This window comes from Talpa europaea (genome assembly GCF_964194135.1).
Source record: "Talpa europaea genome assembly, chromosome: 7".
In the NCBI taxonomy this organism is placed as follows: Eukaryota; Metazoa; Chordata; class Mammalia; order Eulipotyphla; family Talpidae; genus Talpa; species Talpa europaea.
The window spans coordinates 52,794,577-52,812,524 of record NC_140074.1 but is presented as its reverse complement, the minus strand read 5'-3'; the positions used below and the strand labels follow the sequence as shown (position 1 = coordinate 52,812,524).

Here is a 17,948-nt window from a genome sequence, read left to right as displayed (position 1 = left end):
AGCCAGAAAGAAAAAGAAAAATACTGGATGGTCTCACTCATAGCAGGAATTTAGAAAACCTAAATAAGGGACCAGGAAAAAGACTAAGTATAATAAAGTCAAAATCAAAATCAATAAGCAACTATAAACCAGAGACACACTACAGGGGTGGGGGGAAGAGGGATTAGGGTCAAAACAAAGAGGGGTGGGAATTGTATGGGGATTATAGCCAAGATTAAAATGCATACATTGTGCAAAAATGAAAAATGATGTAAAAAAGATATAAAATTAAAATAATAATAATAAAAAAATAAAAGTCCGCTGATGTAGCAGAAAGTCTGGCGGCTCTGGAGCCACTATTCTGTTCATCCCGCCCTAGGCACCAAATCCTGACTTTCCCCTCACCTAGTTTTACACATGCCATGTTAGCAGGAGTGAGTGATGGAAGAAAACACACCAACATTTCCTGCTTCATTCTTTGTAGATATTGGCAAGGCTGAATTTAGTGCTGGGGAACATGATTTTTTCTTTTTAAGAAAAAAAGTCTATATCTTCCTCAAAACTCAAAAAAGTCCTATTTTTGAACTCTGAAAAAGAACATCGAGTTCTCTTTCCTCTCTGCCTTGGCAGGGTTCACTCAGCTCACAATCCCACTTAGGACGCAGAGACAGCGGCGCCCTCCCTGGGGCTGGCTGTGGGCGGGCGGGAGCAGCTTCCTGGGTCGGAGGACAGGCCGAGATGCTGCTCCGGCCCAGGACTAGGAGGCAGCTGAACAGCGCCTCACCCCGACTGTCACAGGGCAGGAGAGCAGGTGAGCATGGTTGTGAAAGTAAACAGAATCTGGGGGGGGAGGGCCTACGTTAATGATAGTCACAAGATTTAAGGGGTGCCAATTGCCCTTAGGGCGCCCTGGGAGTCAGCTCTTCTGAGGGTGACTCCCAAATTCCAATTCCTTCTTGGTTCCCTGCCCCATGTGAAGGGCCCCTAAAGGTGAGCCCAGATTGCCATCCTGCCTAGGGAGGGAGGCACTATAAATCCAAGGGCTTGCCACTACTCCTAGTGACTTCCTAGCTACAACCAAGGCCACATGCCAAGAAGTTAGCGCCACCAGGGTCTGCGTGTTTTGCTTATCACCCTGTGGGGACACTTTTTATGTTGAGATTGATGTTTCTGGTCTGCCGCTCTCATTGCATGCTTTGCATGCTGGGCCCTCAAAGCCAGGGACCAGATCTGCGTCCTCCTAGTATACAGCAGGCGTTCCATCATGCACGTGGACTCCATGAATGAGTGCATGAATGTGCACACACAAGAAATCAAATGCACGGGTGGGAGATCCGAGGCCTCACCTTACCTGTGCCATGCAGGGTGTCCTCCCGCACGTTCCTGTCATGGCCAGGCACCAAGCCTGTGGCACATGCACCTGCGTAGCAGGCAGCTTAGAGGGGCCTGCCTCTTCCCAGCTCAGAGTCCTGCTCCTGCTTGTCCTTGCCTGGGGCAAGACTCCCACACTCCCCCAGTTCAACCCTTGTTCCCTTAGGCGCAGCTTCAATCCCTACCCTCAAGTCCCAGCCCCACTACCTACCCAAGTCCCTGCACACACACACCCTGTCCTTTTTTCTTCTCTGCCTCTCACTCTCTTAAACCCTTTCACATTGGCCTATGTCTTTGTTTAGCATTGGCTTTGTGAGGGCAGGATCCAGGCTGTGTTCTCAGGATTCTTCCACCAGCCTCATCGAGAGCCTGGCACCCAGTACGGAGGCCCTGGGCAATGCCTGATGAATATGTGAATAAACCAAGGCCGAGTGGTGGAAATGCTCTGCCTGGGAGTCGAGTTGCAGGAGTAGATCACACACTCTGAGCCCACCTCTCCTTCCTTCCTTTCTCTGATGAGTCATCCATACTCATCACCCCAGTCATCCTGGAGAAGGGCTGCAAGACTTCCCCAACCCCTACTCCGCCTGGGTGGGCTTGCACACCCGCCTCCCTTCCTCACAGTGTCTCTGCAGCCCACTTGTGCAGAGCAGCTCTCCTGCAGGCACCAGCACCGTCTCTTGGGGCCTCGGGCCAGAAAGCGTGGCATCACCCTGGCATCTTGGCACTCGTTCCCTGATCTTGCACTAGGAACAGCTGGTCTCTTGGTGGAGCTGGGTCTCAGATCCAGAGCCCACCCCACCTTGGACCTGGTCCTTCCAATCCCTCATCCTCCTCCAAATGCCACTGGCTCTCTGCCCAATGCACTGCTTTCATCCACCTCTCCCAGCACTGCCCACCCAGGTATCAATGCCTTGTGCACCCTCAGAGTCTTTGCTACTGTGGCCCAGGAGACTCAGGGAGACCAGGCCCTCTGTGGTCCTCCTCCCGCTCGCTGAAGGCCTCCTCCAGGCTGCACTGGATGGTGATGCTGCAAGTGGGTCCTAGAACAAAGCTTCCTGGGTTCAAATCCCATGGGCAAGGCATTCAGCCTCATCAGGCCTACTTTTTCCTCCTGTAAAGTGGGGCCAATGAAACTTACTTCATAGGAGAGCTGTGGTCAATACTTGCAGCAAGCTGTTGAAAGCAACTCCCACAGAACTTGGGACATAGTTGATCGTCAACAAATGTTCATTCTCTCCCTCCCCAGCAATACTGCTGCCTTTGAAATGGCTGATCCACAATGACGGCCTCTAAAGCTAGCCAGCTAACAATGGCGTAGACTTACAGCTCTAGTCTCCTTTCTGGACATTGGGAGGGCATGGTGTCATGAACAGATACAAACAATTAGCCTCGCCAACAAAAATAAAGAGAAGTAGTTTCAAGAAATCAACACAGAAACTCAGCACAATATTGCAGTTCTATTTTGGCAGGAACTGGGGGTTCTGACAGCAGAGTCATTTGATCATCTCTCCGAGTAGCCTAATGAGGGGAGTGACGTCGTGGAGGGTGATCAGAGGATAAAAACAGCTCTGGCTGAGTCAGTGTGGAGACACTGGACAAGCACCAGACAACGGGCACCCTCCCCACTCCCTGCTGCACAGGTTAGCCGGGGACCTCCTATCCGGGAAATGGGTTGGTGGAAATACAGTAACATAATGTGGACTCTCGTATAACTTGTGGACTTTTGAAAGCACACAAGCAAACCAATTAAGTCCCCTACATTACGTGTCCTGTTTCCATCTGGGTGAAGCACTCACTGCTGCTATACTTCATAGGAAAACTGAGTCCTAACATCCTTCAAGTACTGTCCTTGGTCCTTTCCAAATTTCCTGCCTCCTGAGGAAAGGGCTGTCCGGTTTCAGGATCTATGCATAGATTGTTCCCATTTTCTCCTCGGGTCCCCACAACCTGGCTTTGGTCTCCACCACCCAGGGTCACCTGTAGTGCATAGTGCGATCTTCTTACTCCATCAAGAGACGCATTAAAGATGAGAACCACCCTTCCCTCCCCTGAAATGCCATCAGGATCGATGCACAACATTCAGAAAGAGCCTGTGGGGCCTCCCCGGTGGCGCAGCGGTTGAGTGCTGGGTTGCGAATCTGCCCGCAGCCTCTGAAGCGCCGGTTCGATCCCCGGCTGCTCCCCGGCCACCAGAGGAGGGTCCCACCTGGCGCACAGACCTCTCCTGCCGCCCGCTGCTCCCCTCAGCAGTGTACTTCGGTCCTTCTCCCTGCTCTGCTCCCCGCTCTGGCTCTGGTGAGTTCTCTCGCCCTCCTGCGCTTCTGACTGTGCCCAGTGCTTGTATAAGTAAATAAATAAATCTTAAAAAAAAAAAAAATCTTGAAGTTTAAAAAAAAAAAAAAGAAAGAAAGAGCCTGTGATGTAATGAGGCTGGAAACAACTGCAGCTGGCCCAGCCCCTGCCATTAGAGGCCTCTTCTGGCCTCTGGCCTCACGAACTTCAGTCTCTCAGCCATCCCTGAGCCCTCCTTCTATCCCCCAGCTCTTGCATTAGGTTCTATCTATCTATCTTGATTTGGCCTTGGGCTCCTAGCCCATCTGTAACCGGCTAGTCCCCTGGGCATCGCCCCACTTCCACTTCGCATCAACCAAAGACGTCTATGCCGGGCAGGGCATTGCCTTCGAGAGCCACAAGCCCCTAATCCTGCCGTGTCCTCTGCCTGGGGCAAATGCAGCCACATCTCCCTCTCCAGCAAGGATCCCCTGTAAGTGCAAGACTTCTGTGCACAACTGTCCCCAACTGGGTGGCCCAGTTGGATGCCCTGGGCAGGCATCCAAACCGAATTTGGTGTTTCCCTTAAACCTGTTCCTCTCCCATTGTTACAGACTGACTGTGTCCCTTCAAAATTTCTTTGTTGCAGCCCTAACCTCCAGAACTTAGATTTTATAACTTTTTTTGGAGGTAAAGTCTTTAAAGAGGTGATCAAGTTGCAATAACTTGTTAGTATAGCCACTGATCAAATCTGACTGGTGTCTTAATAAAAATAGGAGAGTAAGATACAAAAAGAAACACAAGGGAATGAGGGGGAGAGGCACCTGCAGAGAGGGACACAGCCAGATGTTGTCATCTGCAAGGCAAGGAGAGAGGACTCAAAAGACATCAAGCCTGCTGACACCTGGCCTTCCAGCCTCCAGGGCTGTGAGAAAATAAATTGCTGTTGTTTGAGACACCCAGTTGGTGGGGCTTTGTTACGACAGTCAGAGCAGACCCACCTTCATAAGGGCGCAATGCCAATGTCCACGTAGTATCTGGGGCTGGGAGTCTGGAACCTTTCTGGAACCTTTCCTCCCCTCACTTTCACAGCTAGTCACAGGCTGTCTCTGTCTCCCCCATGCCTTTCCCAATTGTCCTCAGTCTCTCTCCATCCCGTCTCCTTCCTGTCATCTAGACAATAGGTAGAGCCCCCAAGTCTGCTGAATACAAAGACCACCCACCCCCTGGGCCAGGGAACACAGCACAAAGAGGGGTACATAGGATGTCTGCTGTGGCCTGACCCTACATGGGGATGGAACACAGGATCTAGCCCGTAATAAGGAGACAGGCAGCAGGTGGCCAAGGGCTCTGAGTTTCAAGCCACCTTCTGGGCTTTAGGGTTGTTTGTGAAGATCTTACAGGAACACACGTGAAGTTGAGGATGTTATACAAAGAACAGCATCGAGGATCACCTAAAAGCTCGGCTCTCTGCATTGTGCAAATTTGTAAAATCCGATGGCTTTGCTCCAGCGCTTTGTGGGCCTCCCAAACCCAGATGCCCGCAGCCCTGTATCTGTCCCCTGCTTTTCTCTCTTTTCAGGTGGCTTGGGTAGGATTTGATGCAATGACTGCTGAAGAGTCCCCACCAGCCCTCCCTGGGCAGCTTCCACATCCCCCTGCTTTGGGGTTTCATGTCAACAGATGGCTCCATGGTGTGATGGGTTTGGGTGTTTTATCTCTATTTCTTTCTTTTGGATTTTGATAATGGATTTTTTCTTTGAACACTCCTAGTCTCCTTTAGTTCTTGCTGGAAATAGTGTGTGCTCATGTTGAAATACACCACCTGAGGCTCCCTGCAGATGGGGCTCCAACCCTCTGGAGGAGCTGAGAAGCCCCTAGAATGCCTCTTACCTGCAATATCACAGAGTTCTGCATCCGAGGCATTTGCCAAGGCCTCCTCCAGCTCCGGCTCCAGCGTCACACTTTCCAGCACAGGATCCATTGGCTTTTGCTTGGGGACCCAGACCTTTCCTGCAAATACATAGAGTCTGTTGCAAGGTGTGCCACTGTGATGGGGGCAGTCTCTATCCTTGGTTCTGGGGCACCACCGGCCCCTCAGTGCTGAGACTGCCTTGAGGTTTCCCTCACTGGGCACCAAGTGCCAAACGTCCCCAAAACACAGGAATCAGAGATCTCCAACAATGCTCCCTTTATCTTTGGAAAGAATAACTTTATAACTTGGTAAAAGCAGACTGCTTGCTATTGAAAACACCCATCCTTGATTTAAATAACCTGCAAGTTAAAAAAGAAAAATACAGTAGACTCTAGGGTCTGGGAACCAAGGGTTCTGAAATGAGAGAAAAATTCAGAAACATTTCTAAACAAAACAAATAAAATGCACTCAGATTATTAAAAGAGGAACAGGGCACAAAAATGTATCCTCTCCTCATGGGACATTATATTTTTGAAGTGTCAGACTCATGACTAAGTGAGGGAGCAAAGAGGCAGGCGCAAGATGACCACTGCAGATTCCACAGTAGGGGTTGCTGAAGAAATGGGGGGCCCAGACAATGGTGTCCCCACATTTATCACAAAGGATGATGGAGCTCTCAATTTACTAAGAAGGAAAATGCCCAAGATGAAATGTTGCATGAAAAACCAAATTTGTGAAATAGCATGAACAATAGCATTCTATAGATGAAGAACAACAAATATTTTTGAGGGCCTCCTATCTGCCAGCCGCCTTTGTGGGGGCTAAGGGACAGCAGTGAACAATTTACAATTTTGTGAAAGGCAACAGATAATAAACAAACATATAGAGACCAGATGTTGTTAAACATTACAGGGAAAATAAAGTGGAGCGAAAGACTAGGACATTTCAGGCTGGGCTGTGGGTGAAGTGGGCACTGCTATTTTGGGGAGGGGCATCTGGAAGGTCTCACTGGAATAATGGCCTCTGAGCTGGAATCTGACTGAAGTGAGGAAATGAGCCCCTAAGATCAACAAGACAAGGATGCCAAGTTCACTGCTGCCACTCGAAACTGCGCTGAAAGTACCAAGCAGAGTTCATAGACAAGAAATAAAAAACAACAGGCATCTGGGACCAGAAAGGAAGTAAAATCACCTCTACTCACAGCTGACATATTATATGTAGCAAACTCTAAAGACTCCACAAGAAAAGCTCTTAAAACTACTTCATGAGTTCGGCAACATTAGAGGGTACAAGGTCAATGTATAAAAATAAGTGTAGCTTCTGTATGCCAACAATGAATAATCTGAAGAGGAAATTAGGAAAATAATTTCATCTAAATAGATTCCAAAGGAATAAAAAACTTAGGGATAAATTTAACCAAGAAGGTGCAATGCTTGTGCTCTGACACTATAAAACACTGCTAAGAGAAATTAAAGAAGAAACAAAAACAAATGGGGAAAAAAATCCCAACCTCATGGTAGGGAAATTTAAGATTAGATGGAAATACTTCTGTCAGAAATGGAAAAGCCAATCCTCAAATTTAAGTGGAATTGCAAGGGACCTCAACTAGCCAAAATATCCTTGGTAAAGAACAGAGTTGGAGGATTTATACATCTTGATTTCAAACTTACTGTTAAGTTAAAGAGTGTGGCACTGGCATAAGGATAGATATTTAAATAATACAGTAGGATTGAGGGTCCAAAAATCAATTCATACATTGATGGCAAACTGAGTTTTTACAAGGGTGCTAAGTCTATAGGACAAAGAATAATTTCTTCAAAAAGTGGTGCTGGGACAACTGGATATCCACATGCAAAAGAATGAACTTGGACCCCTGCTTCACACCATACAAAAAAGAACTGAAAATAGATCAATGAGTTATGTTACACATGATTAGAAGACAACATGGGTACAAATCTTCAGTATTTTAGAATTGGCAATTTATTCTTAGATATGACAACAAAAGCACAAGCAACAAAGGGAAAAATAGATCAACTGGACTTCATCAAAATGTAAAGCTTTTGCACATCAAAGGGCATATAAAGAAAGTGAAAAGACAAATAATGAATGAGAGAAAATCCTCACAAATAGCAAATCTGATAAAGTCCAGTATCCAGGCTATATAAAGAATTTTTACAATTCAGCAACAAAAACAGCAGACAACTCTATTTAAAAGTGGGCAAAGAAGTTGAATAGACATTTCTTTAAAGATGTATATCAATGGCCAAGAAGCATGTAAAAATACGCTTGACATCCTTGGTCATTAGGGAGAGGTAAGTCAAAACCCAAAAACTAAAATGGAAAATAACAAGTGTTGATAAGGATATGGAGAAAAGGGAACCCTTGTGGGAATGTACAGTTGCTGTGGAAAATAGTTTGGCAATTTTTCAAAAAAATTAAAAATAGAATTACCACATGATCTAGGAATTTCACTCCTAGGTATATATACAAAATAATTAAAAACAAGGGCTCAAAAAATTTTTGTGAAGGAATCTTCATAGCAGTACTAGTCACAATAGCTAAAAGGTAGAAATAGCCAAAATGTTCATCAGTAGATGAGTCAATAAACACATTGTGGAATATTATTCAGTCAGAAAAAGGGAAAGAATAGTCTTAGAAATGACATGCTAGGTAAAAGAAATCAGACACCAAATCACATGTGATTTAAGTCATAGGAAATATCCAAAATAAGTAAATCTGTAGGTTTAGCCTAGTGGTTGCCAGAGGATGAGGGCTGGTACTAAGGGGATAACTATGGGTACAGGACTTTATTCTGCAGTGATGAAAATGGTTTGGATGTAGAGGTAGTGGCTATACAGCAATGTGAATGTACTAAATGCTACTGCTGTGTTCACTTTAACAGGGTAAATTTTATATTATGTGAATTTTACCTCAATTAACATTCCTCCACTTTGGCTGTTGATTGAAAAATAGCCAGAAAGAGGGTGAGGACAGAAGCCGGAAGATGGCTAGGAGGCTCCTGTAATAGGCCAGGCAAGAGATGATGGTGACTGGGACCAGCATTATAAAGACAGAGGCGAGGAGTGAATGGGAAGTACACAAATATGTCCAGAAGGATGTGGACTGATAGGGGATCAATGCTTATATCTCAGCAGAAAGGATCACTCTGCTTTGTTGCTTAACTTGTTTACAGTAAAAACCTTTACCCATATAAGTAGGACACACATTTGGGGGAAAATGTATCATTACTCCCACTGGAGGTGGATCTGGAAAAGAACAATACATACAAAGAAAACAAGATGCCTAAAAAGGAAATCCACTGTTGTGAAAATGACTAATACAATGACTCAGATGACCGATCAGTAAACACTAACATTTATAGTTTATTATATCCCTGCAGATGGTAACTTCAGTCAGAGCAGTGACTCTATGATACTACAAAGAGGGACTTGGACTTCTTCTCTCCCTTCATCTTACTAGCTGGAATGTAAATGTGATGACTGGAGCTACAGCAGCTAGATGGACCATGAAGACAAGCACATATTGCAGGGATGGCAGAATAAAAAACTGGAAAGTCTCTTGGTTCCTAAACCATGTGAGATGCCTTACCAGTCCTGGAATGTCTTAGCCTGCAACTCTTCTAAAGTAAAACAAAATTAAACTTCCATGTTGATGAAGTCTCTTTCTTTTCCTCCCATCCCTACCCCACACATGCAGCCAAATGTAATTCTAACGAAAATATCCTACTAGGAAATTTATTCTGATCCCTCCGCTAGCATAACAGTGAATGAGAGTCAAAAATCCTTAGAGCTTTGCATCAGTTTGTGGCTCTTACTATGTCCTGTCGGGGCTTACCAAGATGAGAGTGCTGTTTTGGCAAGCCCGGGGCAGGTCTAGGCCCAGTGGGGACAGGTGCTTGGAGAGGGCTGGACTGAATGACCCTGAGTCTGCTGGCTGGAGTTGCAGCGTCTCCTTCATGCGCCCTGCTGACACCCCACTAATTCAACCTATAAGGTCAGGGAAGTACTTGTTGCTGGTGGTGACGACTGATGACGATGATGATGAATGATGGTGATATTATGAAACTTTCAGACTTGTTGTTACATGGAAATAGGGTAAATTCTATCTACCCTCCTCCATGAAGGCAGTAAGACCTGAGAGGCGGGGAGGCCAGCATTCTGTGTGTGGGTGTGTGGAAGGTGGCAGGATGGATTTGTGTGCCCCTTGGGTTCCTCCCCACTCCCTCACCCACCCTCCAGCATCTCCCTGGTAGCGGTACATGAGGAAGTGGACACCAGCCATGATTCATGTCACTGGCTGCCCACCCAGGTCTGCCGCTGACTCTGTTGCAACAGCCTATTTCCCCATTTTCAAATGTGCAGGTAGGATGATGGAGTTTTAAGGGCCCCTGAAATCCAGAGATTCTATTATCTGCTGCACAGAAGCCCCCCTCATGACATAAGTCCTTTGCTTGAAAATGTCTTGAGGTCTTGCTCTCTGCTGGGCACACCCAGCCCTCGTGGTGCAGGCCCTTTTTCCCTGGCAGCTGCCCCCACCTCAGGATGCCTCAGACCACACAATCCTCCCCACATTTTGTAGTCCAGATTCCCGTGGGCTTCCCTGACCTTCTAAGTTGGGATACCATGTGGATTGAGCTCTAATTCTAGAGTTTGGAACGGCTCAGATTCCTCCCCCACGATGTCTACTCCTGCTTGCTTTTTCACTTTATTACTTATCAAGCAGCTACTCCGGGACAGGCTCTGGGCTGACATGACAGGAATACAGAGATAAAAGCTCCAGACATGGACCCTTGGCTCATCATACTTACATTCTTAGGGCTGGGGAGATGGCAAAAGACTGAAATAAACAATTGCCCCCACAATTAATTAATTAGAATTCATGCTCTTTTGATTCAACAAACATTTATTGGGTGCCTATTATGCACCAGGGTTGATTAGGTACTGGGATTGAGCAATGACCAAGAAGTGTGGTCCTTGTACTCGTGGGGCTTATATTCTAAGAAGTAGCCTACACAATTCATTATGCCTTTATTTAATTCAAAATCATTCATTCATTCATTCATTCAACAACTCTCTAGTGAGGCCTGCTGTATACCGGACCCGGTGCTGAGGGTACTGGGTGAGCAAAACCAGCCCAAGTTGCTCTCATGGAGCTTACTGGGGAGGGAGACAGACAAATGATAAATAAGGAAATAATGGCAAGTGTGAGATGCTATGAAGGACACACACAGGCCCCTGAGACAAAGAAGGATCGAGGGGGAGCTGAAAGGACTGCCTGTCTTAAACAGAGCAGACAGGAAAGGCTTCCCTAAAACAGGAGATAGCACAATTGAGGCCTCAAAGATAATAATAGCTAATACTTACATAGCGCTCACTACGCAACAGATGCTGGGCTTAATGTTTTATATATATCTTAACTCAATCTTCCTAACACCCTCGTGAGGCTGGCAATATTTTTATCCCCGTTTTAAAGATGAGGAAGCTGAGGCACAGCAGTTTTAAAATTTTGTTCTAATTCACACAATTACTAAGTGGCGATGTCAGGATTGTCACCAAAGGACATCTAGTTCCAGGCTGTGTTTCTAACTATATGTCACTTATAAGGGAGGAAGAACCAGCCCTGAAAAAGTACAGAGCTGTGAGCAGGACCAGCATTCCAGGCAGAGGGATACATGCAAAGGCCCTGAGGTGGACAAGAGGTTGGAATGTTTGAGGGTCAGCAGAAGGCCTAAGGGGCAGCAGTGGAGCCAGCAGGAGAGGCGTAGTACAAGAAGACAGCAGGAAGGTCTAGAGTATACACAGGGAAGTTCTGAGGGGCTGGAGAGTGAGGGAGTAGGGGGTGAGGATAGATGAAGACAGAGATGCTGCAGCTGCCAGAAAGAGAACTTTTGGGAAAGAACATGGACAGAATGAGCGAGGCCATTTTTTTGTTGCTGGGTTGCTCAGGAAAGTCTTATTTAGGTCTCATGTCCTTATGTCAGGATTATTAGCTTCCTCTTTCACATTCAAAGTATCTACATTTGTATGAAAGGTAATGAGGACACCCTCAATTGGGGATTTAAGAGAAAGTTCTGCCTGTCTGGATGAATAGAACTCTTTCTGGAGTTAACCCAAAAACTCTGCAAAACCTACATCACACATCAACACCTTCAGAGCTGGCTTTGTGCTTCTTGGTGAGGCAGGGATGAGGTCCAGTCACATCTAGCCACAAAGGGCCTGGCAAACAGTTGGCACTCAGCAAATGCACAGGGCATGACATATTTGTAAGAGCAACATTGTTCAGTACCTCGCTTTTCGCCTGTGTAGGGGACCAGATCTTCTCGGTCCTTAAACTCCTTTGCTTGCTTTTCCAAGTGATCCAAGAGCTCCTCCCTTTTAAAGGGGCCTGTGGGCGCCTTGGTGGTCTGATCCTTCTGCCTCAGGCCTGCGGGCAGCAGTGCATTCTACAGCGGAGGTTGTGGGGACAGATGAAACAGAGAGAGAAAGAGAGAAAGAGACAGTAGTTAGCTGCTGAAGACTTGCATTTCTCTAGAAACTCATCAACAAACCAGGGAGAGTTCAGAGCCATGAATCAGAGTTAGCTTATTTGAATGACAAGGCACAGAGCTAGGCCAGGAGGCAGGTCTCTTAAGGGTCCTGCCTTTTCCAGTTGCTAAGGATTTTTTGAGGTGAGGGGGTGAGGGGTCAGCTGATAGGTGCTGAACAGAGAGTGTCACTCCATGACTATGTTGAGTCATGAATAATACTGAGTCTGGATGCCTGAAGATATTTACATCCATTGTATACAAAGTGCTTAGGGAGAGAAGTCCAAGGGGCTGAGTTAGGGTCCTGGGTGAAGAATCAGGCAGGAAGAGGCAGACACAAGAAACAAGCAGGAGAAGGGCTGGGCAGCATGCTGGGGTGGGGGGGGGCAATCCCGGAAGCCCCAAGGCTGCTTGCTACCTTCCTGACAGTCGTGATCTCGCTGTGTGCTATTAAATATTTTGAACGTCGCCCCTGGAGATGGGTCTCTCAAGAAAGATAACATCAACCAATCATTATGTTTGGGCAGGCTACTAGGTGTGGACTTACTACTAACAGATTCCTAACTAGGGTGGAATGGAATTGGGCTTCACTTTAACTCAGCACCCCCAACTCCCATGCCCTAGAGATTCAAAGAGGTTTATAATTACAAAAATGCTTAGAGATTGTCTAGAACACACACCTTCCCTTCAAGAGGAAACTGAGGCCCAGAGCAAGAAAAGATTGGGCCAGGGAATTTCAGGGGCAGATCTAGAACAAAATCCAGGGGACTTCCTCAGATTTTAGGGTGGAAGGCTCTCTTCCTGACACCTTCCTTCCCAAGAGCCAGTGGAGGATACCAGGAAGGCAGATGTGAGCATAATCTCCCCTAGCTTCTTGCCACATCCCCAAATTGGCTAAGTTGGGGAACCATCCCACCGTTGATATTGGCAGCACCAAATGTACATCTTCAGTCACATATGCACACCTCCAAATCCCTTCCCAAGTGACCCCTTTGGGAGAGGAAAGACACCATGGAACATTGAAGATAGTGGTGTGCCTGCTAGGTGGAGGGAGGAAGCTTGGAAGGGAAATCATTCTGTTCACCAGGTGTCTGACCTTTGTACAAAGTGCGCCATCCACTGCTTAGCCCCAAGGCTGATGCAGTGAGGCCGGTGGCTGAGACAATAGGAGACAGGAGAGCAGCCCCACCCCGGGAGAATGAATGCTAGCAGGGCCCTTGTGGGGGCTCAGGGAGTCACGCTGGTGACTGTGCAAGTGTGTTTTGGCCACAAGTCGGGAGGGAGTTGGGGCATGTTACAAAAAGAAGGCTGGTAGGTAGAACATCAAGCCGTGACTGATTCTGGAGTAAGCGTGGGAATGCGTGATGCCACAGACACCCCAGTCCTTAGACACTGTCCACCATGATTGACAGGATGGTGGTGGTCACTGTGAACCATGCTTTAGTGGGCTTGTCCCTGGTGAGATGGGATTTCCTGACCAGCTGTGTCCACTCCTTCTCTCTCATAGCAGAGCATTTACTCTAGTTCAGTTGACTGAGAGACGCTTAACTTTCCCACTGGCCATTTGTGCTAACAAGTAATCCAAATGCCTTGTGGGATGCCTGCACCCCACAGCTGACTGCTATCAGACTTAAGCCCTGATTTGGGGTGATGATGATTCCAGCTATATAATCTTGGGCAGGTCACCTATTCTTATTATGGTTCAATTTCTACAACTGTCTAATGTGAGTAATGGAGTTACTCAGAATTGTTGAAAAAATTAAATTAGATAATGCAAGGAGAGTGCTTAACATGGTGCCAAACACTCACAAATTACTACTTATCACTACTGTAGTTTTAAAATCATCTAAGACATATTTTAACAGTTGACTGGTTACCCAAATATGTAAGTTGTGCAGGGGGTGTATTATCCAAATATACCTTGAAATTCAAAATGCAAACATAACTATAAGTGAGTTAAGCACAGAAAGCAAGTGTTGGCCCACAGATCCTTGCATGGGATGCCTGGTTCTCATAAAGGTTTGGGATGGTGGTGAAGCACACAAGGTGGCTCGGTACTGGAAGGGCAGACATTCACAAGGGTGTAACTGAGTAGAAAAGAGTTTGCAAACTCACATCACTTTTGGAAAAATCTGATAGAGCCCATTGGTTTAGTTAAAGCAGGGTTTTCCCCTCAGCACAAGAGATACCTGGGGCTGGGTAGTGGGGAGTTGGGAGGGGGCAGGAAGTTTATGCACCATAGACTGTTAGGAGCATTTCTGTCCTCCCCCTAGTGGGTACCAGGAGCACTCCTGCAGAATGGGGACAATGAAACATCTCCCCAAACATTGCCAGGTAGGCAAAATTACCCATGGTTGAGAAGTATCATGCTTAACTTAAGCCCACATATTTATAATTAGGAGAATAAAGATGTTTTCACTGCATCTCAAAAATAGCCATTATATACCAATAGCATGTTAAAATATGGCTTCATTCACTTAAATCTTGATTGAAAGCAACTGACTTTTAAAAAACAAAAATGTCAAAGGACTTTTTAAACAATCCTTAGCTTATCAGATTTTTAAAAAAGATTTTTATTTTTGCATAGAAGAAATGGGGCATAGGCCAGAGGTGTAGGGACTGAGAGGATTCACCAGAGACAGAGTGGGGAGCTGCATAGGCAGACTGACTGGAATACACTGCTGAGGGGAGCAGTGGGTGAGATAGGTTTGCTGCACCTTGTGGCTTAGTTAGCTCTCTGGCTAGGGATCGAACTCAGACCTGACTCAGGCCTCAGGCCATCATGGTGATAAGTAATAGTGCTGAGACTAACCCCTAGGCCACTAGGGAGGCCTGCTTATCAGATTTTTAAAGTAAATATAGATCATATCTACCTTGGCAGAAGTTAAAATTTATTTTCTTTTCATGAAATTGTACATTTAACAATCACATGATTTTCAATTAAAACGAAAGATAGTTGCATATTTTTAAAAACTCTTGATTACCATTTTATTTTGTTTTAAAAAGACTAATTGCACTAAAGTAAAAATCACAATCAACAAGCAACTATAGACCAGAGACACACTACAGTGGGGGGCGGGGGGAGGAATGGAGGGATTAGGGTCAGAAAAAGGGGGTGGGGATTGTATGGGAAATATAACCAAAATGAAAATGCATACATTGTGCAAAAATGAAAAATGATGTATTATATAAAATAAAAAATTAATTAAAAAACAGCATATGAACTCATATAGTATATCAAAATGAGCTCAAAATGGATCAAAGACCTAAATGTAAGAGCTAAAACTATAAAACTTTTAGAAGAAAACACAAGCATAAATCTTAGTGACTCTGGATTAAGCAATGGTGTCATAGATAGGATGCTAAAACATTATGCAACAAAAGCAAAAATAATTGAAATTCATGAAAATTAAAAACATTTTGCTTTAAAGGACACTATCAAGAGAGTGAAAAAGACAACTCACAAACTGGTGTGAGATTTTTGCAAATCATATACCCAACAAGGGTTTCGTATCCAGAACATATAATGATTTCTTACAACTCAATAACTCAATGAAAAAATAGGCAAGGGATATGAATAGGAATTTCTCAAAAGAAGACATAAAAGTGGCAAATGAGCACCTGAAAAATGCACATTGGTGATCAGGGAAATGCAAATCAAACCAGAATGAGATGCTACTTCACACCCACAAGGAGAGTTATAATAAAAAAGACAGATAAGGACAGTGTGGGTGAGGATGTGAAGAAATTGGGACACTCATACACTGCTGGTAGGAAAGTAAAACGGTGCAGCCTTTTGGAAAACAGTCTGGCAGAAAACACACTGAGTTACAAGAAGCATCAATTCCACTCCTAGATATATACCTAAGAGAAACGAAAGCATGTGTCCACACAAAAACTTGTCCATAAGCATTCATAGTAGCATTATTCACAACAGCCACAACGCAGAAACAACCTAAATGTTCAGCAAAGGGTGGAAGGATAAATAAAATGTGGTTTATCCATACAATGGGATGTTATTTGGCAATAAAAAGAAATGAAGTACTGACACGTGCTGCAAAACACACGAAACCTTGCAAACATCATGCCAAGTGGAAGTCACAAAAGATTACAAAGTGTCTGATTCCACTAATATAAAATGTCCAGAAAATAAATCTATAGAGGTGGAAAGTAGCTTAGAGGTTGCTAGAGCCAGGGAGAATGGAGGGAAAGGAGGGCTGGCAGCTAATGGGTACCGGTACCTTTTTTGAGGTGAGGAAAGTATTCCAAAATTGATGGAATTTTTGAATGGGTGTGGTGGCAACGGGGGTGTCATTCTGATGGGGGTGTCACTCTGAACATCCCATTGTACACTTTAAATGGGTGAGCTTTATGGGTGAATTATATCTCAAAAAAAGCTGTTAAGAAATAGCATACATTATCTAGGGACAAATCATTAAAACGGTTAAGGCAATGACTAAACTGAGGAGGCTCGACCTGTGCCAGGGACCAACGAGGATGCTAAGATTGGCCAGGCCAGAGCTGGCCAGATTCAATATGATGTCCTGTGTTAAAATGTGGCGGACCTTATTATGTAAATTAGTGGTGGAGTAGTTAAACACGGGAAAGAAAGCACTGCCTTGTATCATGACTATCAGAACCTAAAACTGACTCAGACCTATTCAATAGGTGAGGAAAACAGTTCCCACATGCACTTTGTTGTCAGCTCTGATCAGGAGAGAATTTGGTGAATGTGCATGTGTGGATGTGTATCTTTCGTTCCTTTATTTCTTATTCATTCCACAAACAAACATCCACAGAGGGAGTATTAGGTGTCCAGGAAGTGTGCTAAGAGGTAGGACCGTGACCCCACAAAGAGCTCTCTGATTTGATGTGACAAAGGACACAGGAGGTGAAAGGGGGAAGTGGAGTAAAATGAGAGAAAAGTCTCAATTACAGCCTGTGTGGAAAAACAATGCACTGTTCTAGCTTTTAAGGTTAATCAAGATCCTTTTGCTTTACTGAACAGCAAATAACAGTCTACTACTAGCCTCTACACTGTCATAAACGAAGGCCATATACTTCCATGATGCCTGCAAGTAATTGGGACCATCTACCCTTTAAGGTACTTAAAACACTGTCTCCTAAATCCTTAAAATGTGCGCAGGGAAGGTTGTTGGGCAAGTGCTTTCTTTAGTGCTAATTCAAAGGGCAGCATCTTCCAGGACAATTGTCAATTCTGCCTTCGGGGAATCTGCATTTACATGGGTCACATCACATGTACACCTTTACCAAAGTAGGTTGATTATGACTGAGGTTTGCATTGGGAAATAGCTTTGGTATCGGGCTCTGAGCATGTCTGTATGTCCTCACAACTGGACATTGACTCATTTGAGGAGGGCAGTGACTAACTGCTGCCTGGGGATAATCTCCTTATCATTTCCCAACAGCAAAGTTAGTGGTGGTCCTGAGGAGGAGGAATTTCTAGATGTTCTCTGATTTTATCCTAAACTAATAGCTGTTAGACACTTGGGAGGAGTGGGGACTGTGGCACATTGGAGCTTTCAATGACTCCACAATATCTAGCTCCAGTGAATTATTGCTGGGTGGTAATGAGGGTGGTGTTATTTGGTCTGCTCATCTCTGATGAAATCTCTTGATTTTAAAATATTGACACACAATCCAAATATTTCTGAAACAGTGTTAATGCAAAATAAAACACATCGACAGAGCAGACTCAGTCCATGAGTTACCATTTTGCCATATCTGATGTAGGGTTCCTATCAAATTAAAATTCCACATAGAGAAAGTCAAGATAAATGAATATTCATTTATTTCACAAACATTTACTGTGTCTTTTTTCCTATTAGACTCTGGATTGGAGGA

General features: G+C 45.0%; 1 protein-coding gene across 2 annotated transcripts in view; it reads right to left on the bottom strand.

Annotated features, from left to right (window-relative positions):
- The window catches only part of TMOD1 (tropomodulin 1), a gene marked incomplete at both ends in the record, with an annotated part of 56,192 nt that overhangs the window by 24,546 nt on the left and 13,698 nt on the right, over positions 1-17,948 (bottom strand). For both annotated transcript variants that reach the window (XM_084238155.1, XM_084238156.1), the window contains 2 exons: positions 5,518-5,637; positions 11,846-12,002. In XM_084238155.1, coding sequence (XP_084094281.1) covers positions 5,518-5,637; positions 11,846-12,002 — 277 coding nt within the window. The remainder of the gene's footprint in view (positions 1-5,517; positions 5,638-11,845; positions 12,003-17,948) is intronic.